Source organism: Chiloscyllium plagiosum, chromosome 1, assembly GCF_004010195.1.
Source record: "Chiloscyllium plagiosum isolate BGI_BamShark_2017 chromosome 1, ASM401019v2, whole genome shotgun sequence".
NCBI lineage: Eukaryota > Metazoa > Chordata > Chondrichthyes > Orectolobiformes > Hemiscylliidae > Chiloscyllium > Chiloscyllium plagiosum.
Window position 1 is genome coordinate 40,340,152 of NC_057710.1, and position 16,070 is coordinate 40,356,221.

General features: G+C 39.9%; 2 protein-coding genes across 2 annotated transcripts in view; both read right to left on the minus strand.

Annotated features, from left to right (window-relative positions):
* Nucleotides 1-504, minus strand: part of fech (ferrochelatase) — a 59,353-nt gene extending 58,849 nt beyond the window's left edge. The window contains exon 1 of the mRNA XM_043676176.1: nt 236-504. Within this exon, the coding sequence (XP_043532111.1) occupies nt 236-272 (37 nt within the window). The 5' untranslated portion in view covers nt 273-504. The remainder of the gene's footprint in view (nt 1-235) is intronic.
* A 7,092-nt stretch (nt 505-7,596) lies between these two features.
* The window catches only part of nars1 (asparaginyl-tRNA synthetase 1), a 47,507-nt gene continuing 39,033 nt past the window's right edge, over nt 7,597-16,070 (minus strand). Inside the window, exons 14-15 of the mRNA XM_043676047.1 lie at nt 9,950-10,081; nt 7,597-8,024 (exon numbers count right to left, since the gene is read on the minus strand). Coding sequence (XP_043531982.1) covers nt 7,893-8,024; nt 9,950-10,081 — 264 coding nt within the window. The 3' untranslated portion in view covers nt 7,597-7,892. The remainder of the gene's footprint in view (nt 8,025-9,949; nt 10,082-16,070) is intronic.

A 16,070-nucleotide genomic window follows, 5' to 3' on the forward strand; every position in this document is an offset into this window, starting at 1 on the left:
ACACACACTCCCTCCCCAACCCCCGGGACACACACACTCCCTCCCCACCCTCCCGGCCGGACCCCAACAGGAAAGTTCCAGAACCGCCGCGGAGACCTGACCACAGTCGGAGAGCGGACAGCCCGAGGGAGAGGTCGTGCCTGTCCCGCTCAGGCACAGGCGGACACGGGTTAGGTTTTGTTTCGTTCTGACAGAGTTGTCATGGCGCAGGATGATTGTTGTCGAGGGCACTCACCGACACAGAAGCGGGCGCACATCCTCAGCAACGCCATGTTGCGCAGCTTTCAATTCCGTCCCAGAGTGTGCTGTGACTGCCTCGGCCAGTTCCACCGACCTTCAACATGCAGCAGGTCCCACCTCCCCGTCTCAGTCCCAGAAACACTCAAAACCAGGGGGCAGGGAGGTGCTGCATTGCCCTGAACTTCACTTCCCGCCCACCCAAATCATTCCAACAACACTGTAAAGGAAGTAGTGAAAGAAAACAATGTCTTTATAGAGCGCTTTCCGGTATTACATAATATCTCAAAGTGCTTTACAAGCAATGAGGTGTTTTTGGAGTGTTATATAAGAAGTGCAACAGCCGATTTGTTGACAGCAATTTTCCACATGTAGCAGTGCAATGAGAATTATGCAATTGTTGACGACTGTGAATAACTCTCCTGCTCTTTGTCAAACAGTGCTGTGATATTTTTATATCCACCAGAGTGGGGGAAGTGCCAACATTTTACTGTCTCACTCAAAAGATATTTTTCCTACCATACAATTTTCAGTCTTTGTGCAATGCCAGGGACACAAGCTATGCAGCCTTATAATTAGCTAATTGAATCAACCCTTTTTTTCCGGCAGGATAAATTTAGGTGATTGGTTGAAATTTGGCACGCTTGCGTTCAGACCTGAAAAATGCTGTCTATCTGAAAGATTTGAACAGGTTAAGCAAGCTATTTCACAAAGCTATGATGCAGAGCCATTTACCACCAACAGGATGCTGCCATGTCAAGTTCTGCCCACCACACAATTGAACACTCACACTAATTTTGATTTGAATTAGCTTTACTGTCATTTGCGTACAGTGAAAAGTTTACAAGTCACCACTTATAGTGCCATCTTAGTTACAAAGGTACCTAGATAGATTCTTGAGTACAAATTCTTCAGAAAAGAACAAATATAATGAAATAAAAAGTCCAGCATTACAGACCTTCAAGTACAAAATTGTAGTAATAAAATTAGATACATGAAGAAATAAAAGTTCTGAATTATACTGTCAAAGTAATACAGCACAGAAACAGACCCTTCGGTCGAATTAGTCCATGCTGACCAAATTTCCCAAACTAAACTAGTTCCAATTGCCTGCATTTGGCCCATATCCCAATACACCTTTCCTATTCATGTACCTATCCAAATGTCTTTTAAATGTTGTAACTGTACCTGCATCTACCACTTCCTCTGGCACTTCATTCCACATACGAACCACCCTGTGTATGAAAATGTTGCCCCTTAGTGGCTTTTAAAATCTTTCTCCTCTCTCCTTAAAAATATGCCCTCTAGTTTTGAACTCACCCACTCTAGGGAAAAGACCTTTGTTATTTACCTTATCTATGCCCTTCACAAATTTATAAACCTCCATAACGTTATCCCTCAACCTCCTGCGCTCTTGTAAAAAAAGTCCCAGCATATCCTTATTGCTCAAACCCTCCAGTCCCAACAACACACTGGTAAATCTTTTCTGAACCCTCTCCAATTTAGTAATATCCTTTCTATAGATGGGCAGCCATAACTGTGCATGGTACTCCTAAAATGGCCTCACCAATACCCTCAACATGTTATCCCAACTCCTATACTCAATGGTCTGAGCAATGAAGGAAAAATAGCTTCTTAACCATTCTGTCTACCAGTGACGTAACAATGCACCTGAACCCCTAAGTCTCTCTGTTCAACAATATTACCCAGAAGCCAACCATTAACTGTCTAAATCTGCCTTTGTTTGTTTTACCAAAATGCAATTTCTCACATTTATCCAAATTAAACTCCATCTGTCCCTCCTCAGCCAACTGGCCCAATTGAACAAGATCCTTTTGTAATCTTAAATAAACTTCTTCACTGTTGGCCAAACCACCAAGTTTGGTATTATTCACAAATCATGCCTCCTGAATTTTCTTCCAAACCATTTATATAAATGACAATTTGGTTATTTAAACGGTTTTAAAATTAATAATCCAAAACCCGCACACTGCCAAAAAAAATCCCAATTTATGAAAAAAAAATTACATATGGTATTTTTAAAATTATTTGATCAAAGTGACTCCAAACCCTAGATAAGGATTGGGCCAGATCCTAAATTCCCACTCAAATCACAGGTATATTGTCTTGGCTGTGTTTGCTGACACTGTCTCATGCATGCTAATACCATTTTAAATCATGCAGGTGCAAATTTTGTGAAGTGGATGCAGTGGTGGGTGGTAACAGATAGGGACAATAATAAGAGATAGTGAAAGATCAGAACTGTAGGGATCGGGAGGGGGCTCTCCTTAATTCACAGGATGTAGGTATCACTGCACCAGAATTTATTGTCCACCCAAAACTGTCCTCAAGAAGATGGTGGTGACCTGCATTCTTGAACCTCTGCAATCATTGGTGTTTTGTTTTGGGGGTCGAGGTCCAGCCACAGTGCTGTAAAAATGAATGAAAGAAGTTGACCCAGTGACAGTGAAGCAGCAGCGATACGGTTAAAACAAAGAGCAGTGGCCTTTCATCCCACCAAGACTGTGCCAACGCATGATGCCTTTCTAAATTAAAACCCTTTTGTCTCTTCATGGTCCATATCCTTCTGTTCCCTGCCTATTTGTATATCTGTCAAGATGCTTCTTAAATGTTGCTATTGTATCCACCTCCACCATTTCCTCTGGTAGCATATTCCAGGCACTTAACACACACAGTTAAAAAAACTTCCCTTTGAACTTACCCGTTTTATCTTAAATCTATTTCCCCTAGTAATTGACATTTTTGCCTTGGGAAAAAGGCTCTGATTATTCATTCTATCCACACTGTTCATAACTTTGTAAACATCTACAAGTTAGCCCCTCAGCCTCCAATGTTCAAGTGAATACAGAGTTTTCCAATCTATCCTCACATCAAATACCCTCCAAACCAGACAACATCCTGGTAAACCTTTTCTGTACTCTCTCCAAAGCCTCCACATCCTTCTGGTAGTGCGGCTACCAGAACTGTAGACAATATTGCAAATATGGCCTAGCTAAAACTCTATAGAACTGCAGCATGACTTGACAATTTTTACACTCTATGCCCTGACCAATGAAGGCAAGCATGCCAAATGTCTTGACTTTATTGAATTCTGTTTCCATTCTGTGGACTTCTACATCTAGATGCCTCTGCACGTTAATTCTTCTCAGTGTTCTGCTATTTATCATATACTTTCCTCCTGCATTAGATCTTTCAAATTGCATCACCTTGGATTTATCCAAATTAAATTCCATCTGCCATTTCTTCATCCAAGTTTCCACACTATCTATCTCCTGCTGTATGCTTTGGCAATCCTCATTATCCACAGCTCTCCAATCTTTGTACCATCCTCAAATTACTAATCATGCCACTTATATTTTCCTCCAAATCATTTATATATTTACAAACAGCAACAGTCCTAGCACTGATCACTGCAGAACACCGCTGGTCACAGAGCTCATCAGAAAAACGCTTTCCACCATTACTCTGCCTTCTACAATCAAACCAGATCTCGATCAATCTCACCAGTTCACCATGGATCCATGTGATTACATCTTCTGTATCAGCCTGCTATGAGGAACTTTGTCAAAGGTCTTTCTAAAGTTGATGTAGATATCTATCATCCCGCCTCAAACAACTTTCTCACTTCCTCAAAAGACTCAATCAATTTTGTGAGACGTGACCTCCTCCATACAAACCTATGCTGCCTATTGTTAATAAGTTCACACTTTTCCAAATTACAAGTAAATCCTGTCCTAATAATCTTCTCCAACAATTTCCCTACCACTGATGAAAGGCTCACTGGCCTGTCATTTTCCTGGGTTATCCCTGCTGTCCTTCTTAAATAACGGAACAACATTGGCTATTCTCCAGTCCTTCGGGACCGCTACTGTTACTAAAGGAATACAAAGATTTCCAAGATACAAAGCCCTAGCAATTTCCTCCATTGCCTCCCTTAGTGTTCTGGGATAGATTCTTTCAGGTCCAGTCTACCTTTATGGTTTTTAAAACACCCAACACCTTTTTAATATCAACATACTGCTTTCTAAACTCACTATCCACCACGTCCTTCTCCTTTGTGAATGTTTCAGCAAAGTATTTGTTAAAGACCTCACCCATCTCCTCTGGCTCCACACAGAAATTCCCTCCTTTGTTCGAGTAGACCTACCCTTGCCCTCGCTTTCTTGCTCCTTATTTATATATAAAACGCCTTGGGATTTTCCTTAATCAGATTTGCCCAGGACATTTTATGAAATCTTTTAGCCCTCCTAATTATCTGTTTGAGTTCTTTCCTGTTTTATTTATATTAGAGTCATCGTCATAGAGCCATCCAGCACCAACACAGATCCTTCAGTAAAACCAGTCAATGCTGACCATAATCCAAAACTAGTCCCACCTGCCCGTGCTTTACCTATATCCTTCAAAATATTTATAATTCATGTATTTATCTAAATGTGCTTTAAGCATTCTAACTGTATACATATCTACCACTTTTCCTGGAAGTTCATTCCACACTTAACCATTATGTAAAACAATGTTCCCTCTTCTTTTAAATATACCTCATCTGACCTTAATATTATATGTTCTCTAGTCTTGAAATTAAGAGAAAAGACACCTACCATTCATTTTATCTATATCCTTATTCTTCAAGGGTCTGTCTTCAGTTTCCTGAAACCTGTGTTTTCCTCCTTTGACTAAGCTCATAATTTCTTGTCATCAGAGGTTTCTGAATCTTGCCATCCTTCTTTCATTTTCACAGCAACATGCTGGTTGCGAACTCTAATCAACTGACCTTTGTAAAAATTGTCCACCTGATGAAGGAGCGGCGCTTCGAAAGCTAGTGCTTCCAATGAAACCTGTTGGACTATAACCTGGTGTTGCGTGATTCTTAACCCAGTTAACATGGGAGAAGTTAAAAATCACCCATGACAACAACACTGTTGTTTTTACATCTTGCTATAATCTGCCCACATATCTGTTCTTCTTTCTTTTTCTGGCTGTTGGGAGGTCTGGAATACAATCCAAAGTGACTGCTGCGTTCCTATTCCTAAGATCTATCCAAATTGCCTAACTAGATCAGCCGTCCAAGGCATCCTCAGAGTACAGCTGTGATATTGTCCATAGTCAGTAACACAACTCCCCCACCTCTTTTATATCCCTCTCCATCTCACCTGAAACATTTAAATCCCATAACGTTAGGCTATCAGTCTTGTCCCTCTTTCAACAAAATCTCTGTAAGAACTGCAACATCAGTGTTATAATTATAGTGATGATTATAGTGAAGACAATAACAAATCTGCCTCTGACTGGAATGTCCAGTTTACGTTCCAACTCATGATGGCCTGAGATGTGACATAACATGCTCAAACAAGTTGAATGCTGTAGAACAAGTTGAAAAACTCGAAAAACAGCATTTGGGATTCTTGGCTTTATAAATCAAGGTATAGAGGGTAAAAGCAAGTAGTTATGGTACATTTCTATCTCACACTGCATACATGTCTTCTAGCGCACTGTGCCCAATACAAGGCGACTTCATCTTAGAAAAGATATTAAGGCCTGAGAGAAACTGTAGAGATTTACTAGCATGGTATTAATGTTTAATTTTTAAGAAGTGTTAAGTGGAGAGCCAATAAAAACTGGGTGATCGTGGTGTAGTGGTAAGGTCACTGGATGGGTAACTTGGACATTAATATTCTGGGGCATAGATTTAAAATTATAACAGAGAAGCTGATGGAAATTAAAATCTCCAATCATTCGCTCAAACTCCAATGAGTACAAGACCAACCTCACATCATAAGAAAATCCCTCCATGCCTAGGATCAACCTAGTGAAGCTTCTCAGACTGACTCCAGTGCCAATATATCTTTCCCTTGATAAGAGGACCAAAACTGTTCACATCATTCCAGCTTGGTCTGACTAGGGCCTTGCATAATTTTAGCAAGACCTTCCTGTTTTTAAAATCCAGTCCGTTTGAAACACAAGTCGAAATTCTGCTTGCTTTTTCTACCATTCACTGAATTTAAACACCTTTTTTTTTGTTTAAAAGTTTATGTACTTGGACTCGCAAAAGCCTTGGTGCTGCAGCTTTCTAAATAATATTCAGCTCTTCTGTTCTTCAAGAATTCGTGATTGAGACTGGTGACACATATACTGAGTGGATTGTCAGTGATCTTCATCATAAATTCTGATACAAGAGCAGGGATGTCATGCTATAGTTGTACAGGGCCTTGGTGAGATGACATCTGGAGTACTGTGTGCAGTTCTGGTCTCCTTATCGGAGGAAGGGTATAGAGGGAGTGTAACAAAGATTTACCAGAAGCAAGCAGCATTGCAGGAAATCATTCCTTTTCTGCTACAATCGACCATGATTAGTTATTAATGTATATTTAAGGAATTCAAAATTAAAACTCTCATGAATTGTTAAAATGATTTTTGGAATGGCAGTACTGATGTGTCAAGAGACTGGATTGATTGGACTATACTCACTCTAGTGTGGATCTTGCAGACATCTGTAAAATTCTAACACTGCTAGACAGGGTAAATGCAGGAAAGATGTTCCCAATGACCAGAGTGTCCAGAACCAGCAATCATAGTTTAAGGATATGGGCTAAGCCATCTTGTCCTGAGATAAGGAGAAATTTCTTTATTCAGAGAGTGGTAAACCTGCAGAACTTTCTGCCACAGAAAGTAGTTAAAAGGCAAATCATTGAATGTTTCTAAGAAGGAATTAGATATAATTCTGCGGACTAAAGGGATCAAAGAGTATGAGGAGAAAGTGGGAACAGGATACCAAGTTAGATGACCAACCATGACCATATAGAATGGTGCAGCAGGCTTGAAGAGCTGAATTCCTGATGATGGGCTTTTGCTCGAAACGCCGATTTTCCTGCTCCTCGCATGCTGCCTGACCTGCTGTGCTTTTCCAGCACCATTCTAGTCCTGACTCTAATCTCCAGCATCTGCAGTATCCACTTCTGCCTTGAAGAGCTGAATGGCCTGCCCCTATTTTTGGATGTTTACATGAGATAAGTTAATCCTGAAATGACCAAGACGTGAACTCAAAACCTTCTGGTTTAAATGGCTTGCTTTATCCTAGATACGAGCAGTGCCATTACTTATTGATAAGGTTATTTTCGTAGCCTAGCCAGGTTCTCTCCGACAGAATCAGAATGAACCTTGAAGTACATAATGTAATGAAACATGCATGATTTTCATAATTCTATAAACAAGTCCTGTTTAGGTGACTGAAGAAGCAAGCAACATTGCAGGAAATCATTCCTTTTCTACTACAATCAGCCATTAATAGTTAATAATGTATATTTTGCAGTAGCAAAGGAATTCAAAAATAAAACTCTTACAAATTGTTAGAATGATTTATTATTGTAAAATTTGAACAAGCATTCTTGATATCAATATTGTACGTGAAGACAAGATAACCTACTGATGACAAAGTGATGTCAATTTCCAGCAGTTAAGCAATTCTTAAAATACAGATAACCAAGACCAAGGATTTAGCTAAGAGTCTGTCCCTGAAATCACAGCCAGTGCTTTCAGATGCTGATGGATCTGCTGATCACTTTACAATTTTCCTTCTTTTTATGCAAGAGATAAAGTACATTAAATTTATTTTATTCCAGTGTTGCACCAAGTCGGTGTTACGGTTTGCACCGTTGAACAAAGCGTGGATACAAACATACGTCACGAATATGGTGTCTGTTGAGAAGCCATGTTAAAAATCGTTCCAGACCCAGGCCATAACCACCATGAGGACAACTGCCATATTTACGCTAGGAGGAATAAGAATACAAATAAAGAACACAAGTGGAAATGAAAAATTTGAAGTCAGTTGAATAGGCATGCACACAATGGAGCGTTTTTATGGCATGAAAACAAGACCTAATCAACTTACTCAAGGTGCCATCAAAGATCCCATTGTATTTTTAGAGCAGCAGGGAGTTGTCCCAAATGCTTTCACAATTGTCACATCTCATTTATTGTAAGTAACATCAAAATTAATTGGGTCTCCTGAAAACTTGAGGGAACTTGATGGCTACTATAATAATTTGCAACATACAAGTACATTTTCCTTTTAATTCAAAAATATGAGGAAGGTTATATAAAAAAAAAATGGTGGTGCTGAGTTTAATTTCAAAGCACCACAGGAGTTATGTTTCCTTTCACCTTTAGCTTCAGTGCTTAGATGTAGTTGTAGATGTTCAGTGGTCCAAGAATTTATTTACTGTCCAGTGACCAACACGTCCAGTGACTGAATGCTGATTATGACAGGATGTTGGCCGGGTGTAGTGCCAACAGCCAAAGAAGGTCAATGTACAAATAGAAAAAAACTAACACCTGTACAGCATCTCCTCATAATATCTTAAAGTCATGCACAGAAATGAATTGTACTGAAATGATTAGCTGCCAGATTTTCCAATTTAACAAGAAACAGCAATGAGAAATAATTAAATTTTGGTTGTTTAGTGTTGCTCAGAGAACTGAATGAATGCATTGCTAAAAAGCACTAGTTATTTAGTCTACAGAAACATCAAATAGGCAGTCAAACTGGGCACTACGCCTTCAGTGGTGTACTGAAGTTTTGAACTGAACTCTCAGCTCACTTTTTCAAGTGGTACTTCAAGTTGTAACTATCTGAGTGAAAGGTAAGAATGCAAAGTGAACCAAACTGAAATTGTGTGTACTTCATATCTGATGGGTGGGATTTAGTGCCCTCTGGAGGCAAGTTGAGAGAGGAGGGGGCATTCAATTTGGAGAGAGGTTACCAGATGGGAACTCAAGTCACCTCTGCTAGAAAAGCACACTTTATAACGATAGCTTGTGGATTCCAAAACAGCACTGATGGCAATTCACAGCTGCTGGCCTTTGAGAAGCACTTCATGCAACAGGCAAGTGACATGGTGTTCTCCCTAGGTCTCCAACTGGGGTAAGACTTCTATTAACCAGTTTAAGTACCCTTAAAGAATGACTACTTTTATAAGGTACTAAAAATACAGCTGACATCCATACAACAGTGCCCTCGGGAGAAATCCTCAAAGAGAGGAAATTGGAAAAGAAAATAACGTGGGAAAAAATAATGTGAAATTAGGGAGAACAAATTTGGTAGAGGAATTGGGCCTGTACTGCGCTGTATTCTTCTATGTTCTATGTTCTATGTTCTAAATTAAACTTTCGAGATGAAAACTAATGCTCCTAAAATGTTGGCATTATCAAGAAATAAAAAATAGAATCTAAATGTACATGCATGAATTGTGAATTAGAATATTACTACAAGAAATTACAGTGAACTATTACATGGTTATATCGACTCATATTTTAAGCTCACTGTTAAGAGTACACATAGAAACTGTTGGTACAAAGGGAAGGGTGAGATGATGGATAGCAGTGTTGGGAGATGAGTACGTGAAAATGCACTTTTGTCTTTCCATTGATGACTAAGACTGGTAAATACACTTATAGTATAATACTAACCTACACAGGCCAAACGGTACTCCAGCTCAACAGCAATTAACATGGTAAGATTACACAACTTTTGTTTGCATGTAAATGTAGAAAACTAATACATGCAGATACCATCAGAAGGATTACACACAGAACCAAAATAAGTGAAGGACACTTCCTGAAGTCTCCCTATGAAGTGAAAAGGCTGTGAACCACTTTTGATAAACGACCTGGAAAATAAACAATTCCAACTTACCTGGTCAGTGTACCAGTAGTAAGGAGTAGGATCAATGCCTTCACGCTCATAACCTTCCAACAGCTCCTCACTGTCCCAGATACGCATTGACCCTCCCACAATCTCACCAACATTTGGCATTAGGACATCAACCTCAAAATTAAAGGAAAAACATTTTACTTGAGCCGAGTGTTGAAAATTTGGAAAATTACATTATTTTAATTGTCTATGCAACATGGGCATTGCTGGCAATTTTTTGCCCTCATCGCTCTCCTTAAAGGGAGATGAGTTGAGGGTATTGATTAGCATGAGTTATTGTATCATTGTTATCAGAGAGACCTGCCTGGGGAGGAGTAGGACTGGCAGCTCAATGTTCTAGGGTATAAAATCTTCAAGCAAAACACGGAGAATCATAAAAGAGGAGGTGGTATCACAATATTGATCAAGGAGTCAGTTACTGCAAAAAAAAAGGATTAATATATTTGAAGGTTCCTCAATTGATGTCACCTAGGTAAAACTTAAAAACAAAAAGGAAGCAATCACATTGTTGGGAGTGTATGAGACACTGCTAAACAGTCATGGAAAGCTTGAAGGGTAGCTATGTAGGCAAATTTCAGAAAAGTGTAAAAATGACAGAATAATAATAGTAGGGAGTTTCAACATCCTGAACTTTAAATGGAATATACAAGGTATGAAAAACTTCGAGGGGGAGGAATTCTTAAAAAATGTAAAGCCTACATATACAAAGTCCAATGAGACAGGACAGTGTTGGATCTAATTTTAGGAAACAAAGGTGAGCAAGTGGTGAAAGTTGAGAGTGGGAGAGCATTTCTATGAAATTTCTATATTATTAAATTGGAAAGGGCACAGAAAAGGTTTACAAGGACGCTACCAGGAGTGGAGGATTTCAATCATAAGAGGAGGCTGGTTAGGCTAGGACATTTTTCACTGGAGGATAGGAAGTTGAGGGGCAACCTTATATAGGCTTATAAAATCATGAGGGGCATAGGTAAGGTGAATAGCTAAGGTTTTTCCCCTAAGGTACAGGAGTTCAAAACGAGAAGGCATCAGGTGAGAGGAGAAGGATTTCAAAGGGACCGAAGGGGCAACGTTTTTACAGAGGGTGGTTCATATGTGGAATGAAGTGCCAGAGGAAGTGGTAGGTGCAGGTACATTTAAAAAACATTTGGACAGGTACATGAACAGGAAAGGTTGAGAGGGATAGTGCTGGGTCCACTGCATTTGGTTATTTATATAAAATGTTTTGGATGTGAACATAGGAGATATAGTTAGTAAGTTTGCAGATGACACCAAAATTGGAGGTGCAGTGGACAGCAAAAAAGGTTACCTCAGAGTACAACAGGATCTTGACCAGATCGGCCAATGGGCTGAGAGTGGCAGATGGAGTTTAATTTAGATAAATGTGAGGTGCTGCATTTCGGGAAAGCAAATTTTAGCAGGACTTATACACTTAATGGCAAGGTCCTAGGGAGTGTTGCTGAACAAAGAGACCTTGGAGTGCAGGTTCATAGCTCCTTGAAAGTGGAGTCGCAGGTAGATAGGATAGTGAAGAAGGCGTGTGGTATGCTTTCCTTTGTTGGTCAGAGCATTGAGCGCAGGAGTTGGAAGATCATGTTGCATTTGTAAGGACATTGGTTAGGCCACTGTTGGAATATTGCATGCAATTCTGGTCTCCTTCCTTTCAGAACGATGTTGTGAAACTTGAAAGGGTTCAGAAAAGATTTACAAAGATGTTGCCAGGATTGGAAGATTTGAGCTATAGGGAGAGGCTGAATAGGCTGGGGCTGTTTTCCCTGGAGAATTGGAGGCTGAAGGGGGAACCTCACAGAGGTTTATAAAATTATGAGGGGCATGAATAGGATAAATAGATAAAATATTTTCCCTGTGGTGGGGGAGTCCAGAACTAGAGGGCATAGGTTTAGGGTGAGAGGGGAAAGATATAAAAGGGACCTAAGGGGCAACTTTTTCACGCAGAGAGTGGTGCACAGAATGAGTTGCCAAAGGAAGTGGTGGAGGCACCTGAATGGGTATATGAATAGGAAGGGTTTAGAGGGATAATGGGCCAAGTGCTGACAAATGGGACTAGATTAGGTTGGGATATCTGGTCAGCATGGATGAGTTGGACCCAAGAGTCTGTTTCTGTGCTGTACTTCTCTATGGCTACGATTTGGACAAACACAAGCAAATGGGACTAGTTTAGTTTGGGAAACATGATCGTACAGACTAGTTGGACCAAAGGGTCTATTTCCATGCTATATTTAAGATAGTCATGGCAAAGGATGAAGATCAACTGGAAATAAAAGGCTTTGAACTGGGGGAAAGCCAATTTAAATAGAAGATAGGATCTGGCACCTACTTGTCGGAAAGTCTACATCAAAGCAGTGCGAGTCTTTCAAAAGGGAAATCATGAAAATGCAGGATCAATATATTCTGTAAAAGTGAAGAGCAGGACCAAAAATACTCCATAAAACTCTGGGTGTAAACGTACTGTACTGGATAAGGAAGAAAAGGGAAGTTTGCGGTAGATACTGAAGGCTTTTCAAGGTAAAAACAATGACTGCAGATGCTGGAAACCAGATTCTGGATTAGTGGTGCTGGAAGAGCACAGCAGTTTAGGCAGCATCCAAGGTGGCTTTTGCCCGAAACGTCGATTTCGCTGCTCCTTGGATGCTGCCTGAACTGCTGCGCTCTTCCAGCACCACTGAAGGCTTTTCATACCAGAACTCTAGAGGCAAATAAAAAATGTAGGGGATTACTGTTTAAAAAAAAGGAAAATGAAGAAGGAGATAGAAGAAATCTGTAGCAGATAAAAGAAAATTCCTAAGTTGCAAATTGACAGTGGAACTAAAAGATGTAGGTGAGGTTTTAAATGATGATATCTGTACTTACAATAGAGAAGAATGACGTCGGCAAAGAAACCAGAGGGTGTAATAAACTTAAATTACTATTGAGAAGGAAGAGGTATTTGCAGTTTTAGTGGGCTTAAAATTGGATAAAATCCACAGGGAGGAAGTGAGGACTACAGATGCTGGAGATCAGGGTCGAGAGTGTGGTGCTGGAAAAGCACAGCAGGTCAGGCAGAATCAGAGGAGTAGGAGAATCGCGTTTCGGGCATAAGCCCTTCATCAGGAATCCTGAAGAAGGGCCTGTGCCCGAAACGTCGAATCTCCTGTTCCCTGGATGCTGCCTGACCTGCTGTGCTGTTCCAGCAATAAAGTTTCAACTTTGATCTCCAGCATCTGCAGACCTCACTTTCTCCTACATTTGAACAGGCAAGGACTAACCAAGGATGGGCAGTATGTGTTTTTCATGTGTCACAAGTTTAAGATTTTTGTAGAGGAGAAAGATTTGTGAATGATAGTAGTGTCTTGGATGCAATCTATATCTGGTGGTGGTGGTCAAAGACTGTTTTTGTGACTTAGACCATGCTCAGCAGCCTGCGTCTAATGGCATACTGTAGGATTTGGTACTGGGTCCCTTCCTTTTTGTATTATATATTAATAATCTGGACATGAATATAGGCAATTTGATTCTCAGATGACACAAAAATTGGTGCCATGGTAAATAGCAATGAAGAAAACCTTAGGCGACAAGATGATAGACCAGGACAGACTGGTTAAATGCATAGAACAATGGCAAATGGAATTTAATCCTGAAAAGTGCAAGGAGTTACATCCTGTGAAGATTAACAAGGCAAGAGAGTACATGATGAATGGTCACACCTGAGGCAGTACAGAGAATCACAGAAATCTTGGTGTGTATGTCCATAGAAAGCAACAGGATGAGGATAAAGTGGTTACAAAGCTACTACATTGGATACTTGCCTTTTAGCTGAGGTATTGAATACAAGAACAAACAGGTTATCATAGTGGTATATAAGACATTAGTTAGGTCACACTATGTCCAGTTCTGACCTAGACCTAGTCCACCGAATTCCTACAACAAACTTGGACTTGAACTGATTCGCCTTTAACAACTACAGGTAAAACAATTTACTATTATAATCACTGGTCAAGAGGATGTTTCCTCTGAAGGGAGAATCTAGATCTAGGGGCCACTTATTAAAAATACAGGGTCACCCATTTAAAATGGAGGGGATGAGACCAAAATTTTTCTCACACCGTCAGTGCCTTTTCAGGAAGGGAATCTTTAACATTTTTACGACAGAGGCAGCTAGATTCATGGTAAGAATTGGGAGGGGTTGCGTGAAAAGTTATCAGGGATAGCAGGAATGTGAATTTGAGGCTATAACATGACTTTTTAAAAAGCAGCAGGGCAGGTTCAGAGGCCTGAATAGCTGACTCCAGCTCCATGCTTGTGCGTATAAACTATAGGGAACTACCATTAAGCTTAATATTGTTTGTGTTCTAACAAAGCCTGGGTACGAGTTTTGCAAACATCAATAACCTGGTTAAACTTCAGTGAAGTAACCAATTTTCATTCATGAACCACTAATGTAAACTCTTGTGGGCAGGAGAAACTCAATGAGTCAATTAATCACCATTCCACATCTACATTGCTCTCTGTTTTGAGTTACTCAGTGGTGATCAATGTCTTATGCCTTCTCACCCAGAGTTAAAAGACAAATGGTAATCACCTAGCTATGAGGCTGATGGAGACCAACCAGAAAAATAGACCGTGAACCAAATCCAGTTTCTTTGTAGCATGTCATGATCTGACAAAACCTGTCCAGATCCTTGAACTTGCAACAATCTACTTCCAAAGTTACTGACAGTAGTTTCATGCAAGTTAGAGCTCTTTGGTGAGCTTAAAATGCCTTGACATCTTGGCATTATTACAACATACACAAATACATTTCTTCACTTTTTGTCAGGGGGAAAATGCACTGCACAGTGTTACTAAGTCATACAAAGAAGAAAACCACATGCTCAAACTGTTAGATCCCAGATAAAACAAATTCAACTAGGAGAACAAAACAAACATAAAAATTGACGAGGAAAATAACATTTTAAAAAAGTCAAAGTTCCAGATTCTATCTGTATACAATGGTAAATTGTGTACAGCAACAATTGCTTAACAGTGCATATGCACAGCAAGTGGACGAAGATAGAATCATGTTCACACTGACTAATTTCAAATACAAAGAATTGTCACTCAGTTGAACAATCAAAAGGAAATTGACATTCCTTGAACAAATATTTCCCCGTGGAGGAAAGGGAAAAAGAACAAATAAAAAAAAATTCCAAAGAAGCTAAATTAAATGCCTTATAAAATTGTCATCATTGTAGTGAATCAATCATGTCCTATGCATCATTTCTGTAATGTAGCCTGAGTAATCTACTGCTATCTGTGTACATCTGCTACCTTTCTTCAGGTTGGGGATTTTAAATGATTTCCTGCTGGATGAATTATCGCTTAAACTCCAGAAAACCCATCTCAATAAGCCCACATTTTGTTCATAAAATCAAAAGGGACATGAATAGGGTAAATAGACAATGTCTTTTCCTGGGTTGGGGGAGTCCAGAACTAGAGGGCACAGGTTTCGGGTGAGAGGGGAAAAATTTAAAAGGGACCTAAGGGACAAATTTTCCACAGAGGATGGTGCATGCATGGAATAAGCTGCCAGAGGAGGTGATGGAGGCTGGTACAATTCCAACATTTAAAAGGCATCTGAATGGGTTTACGAATAGGAAGGGTTTAGAGGGATATGCGCCAAGTGCTGGCAAATGGGATTAGGTTAGGATATCTGGTTGGCATGGACAAGTTGGACCAAAGGGTCTGTTTCCAAACGGTACATCTCTATTTAGCTACCAAAACCTTCTTTAGTACTTTTGTCTCCTGTCCTTTCCTATCAAGACCTCATCATCCACGGTGGCTCATTCAAACTTTACTACCCAGATTCAACTCACATTTTCTCCTTATCGCCATCTTTGCTATTCAATTCGATCCTCGTCTGCTGGTGACTTAATCTTAAAATTTTTACCCTTGTTTGCAAATCTCTCCATGGCCTTGCTTCATGTATTACTGAAAACCCCTTCTCCCTTCAAAGCTAAAGCTTTTCATCCTCTTAGTCTCACTTCCCACACAAACACTCTCGTTTCATCATTAATGACAGTAGGTCCCAAAGCTCAGAATTCTTACAAACCCCTTCAGTTCTCTA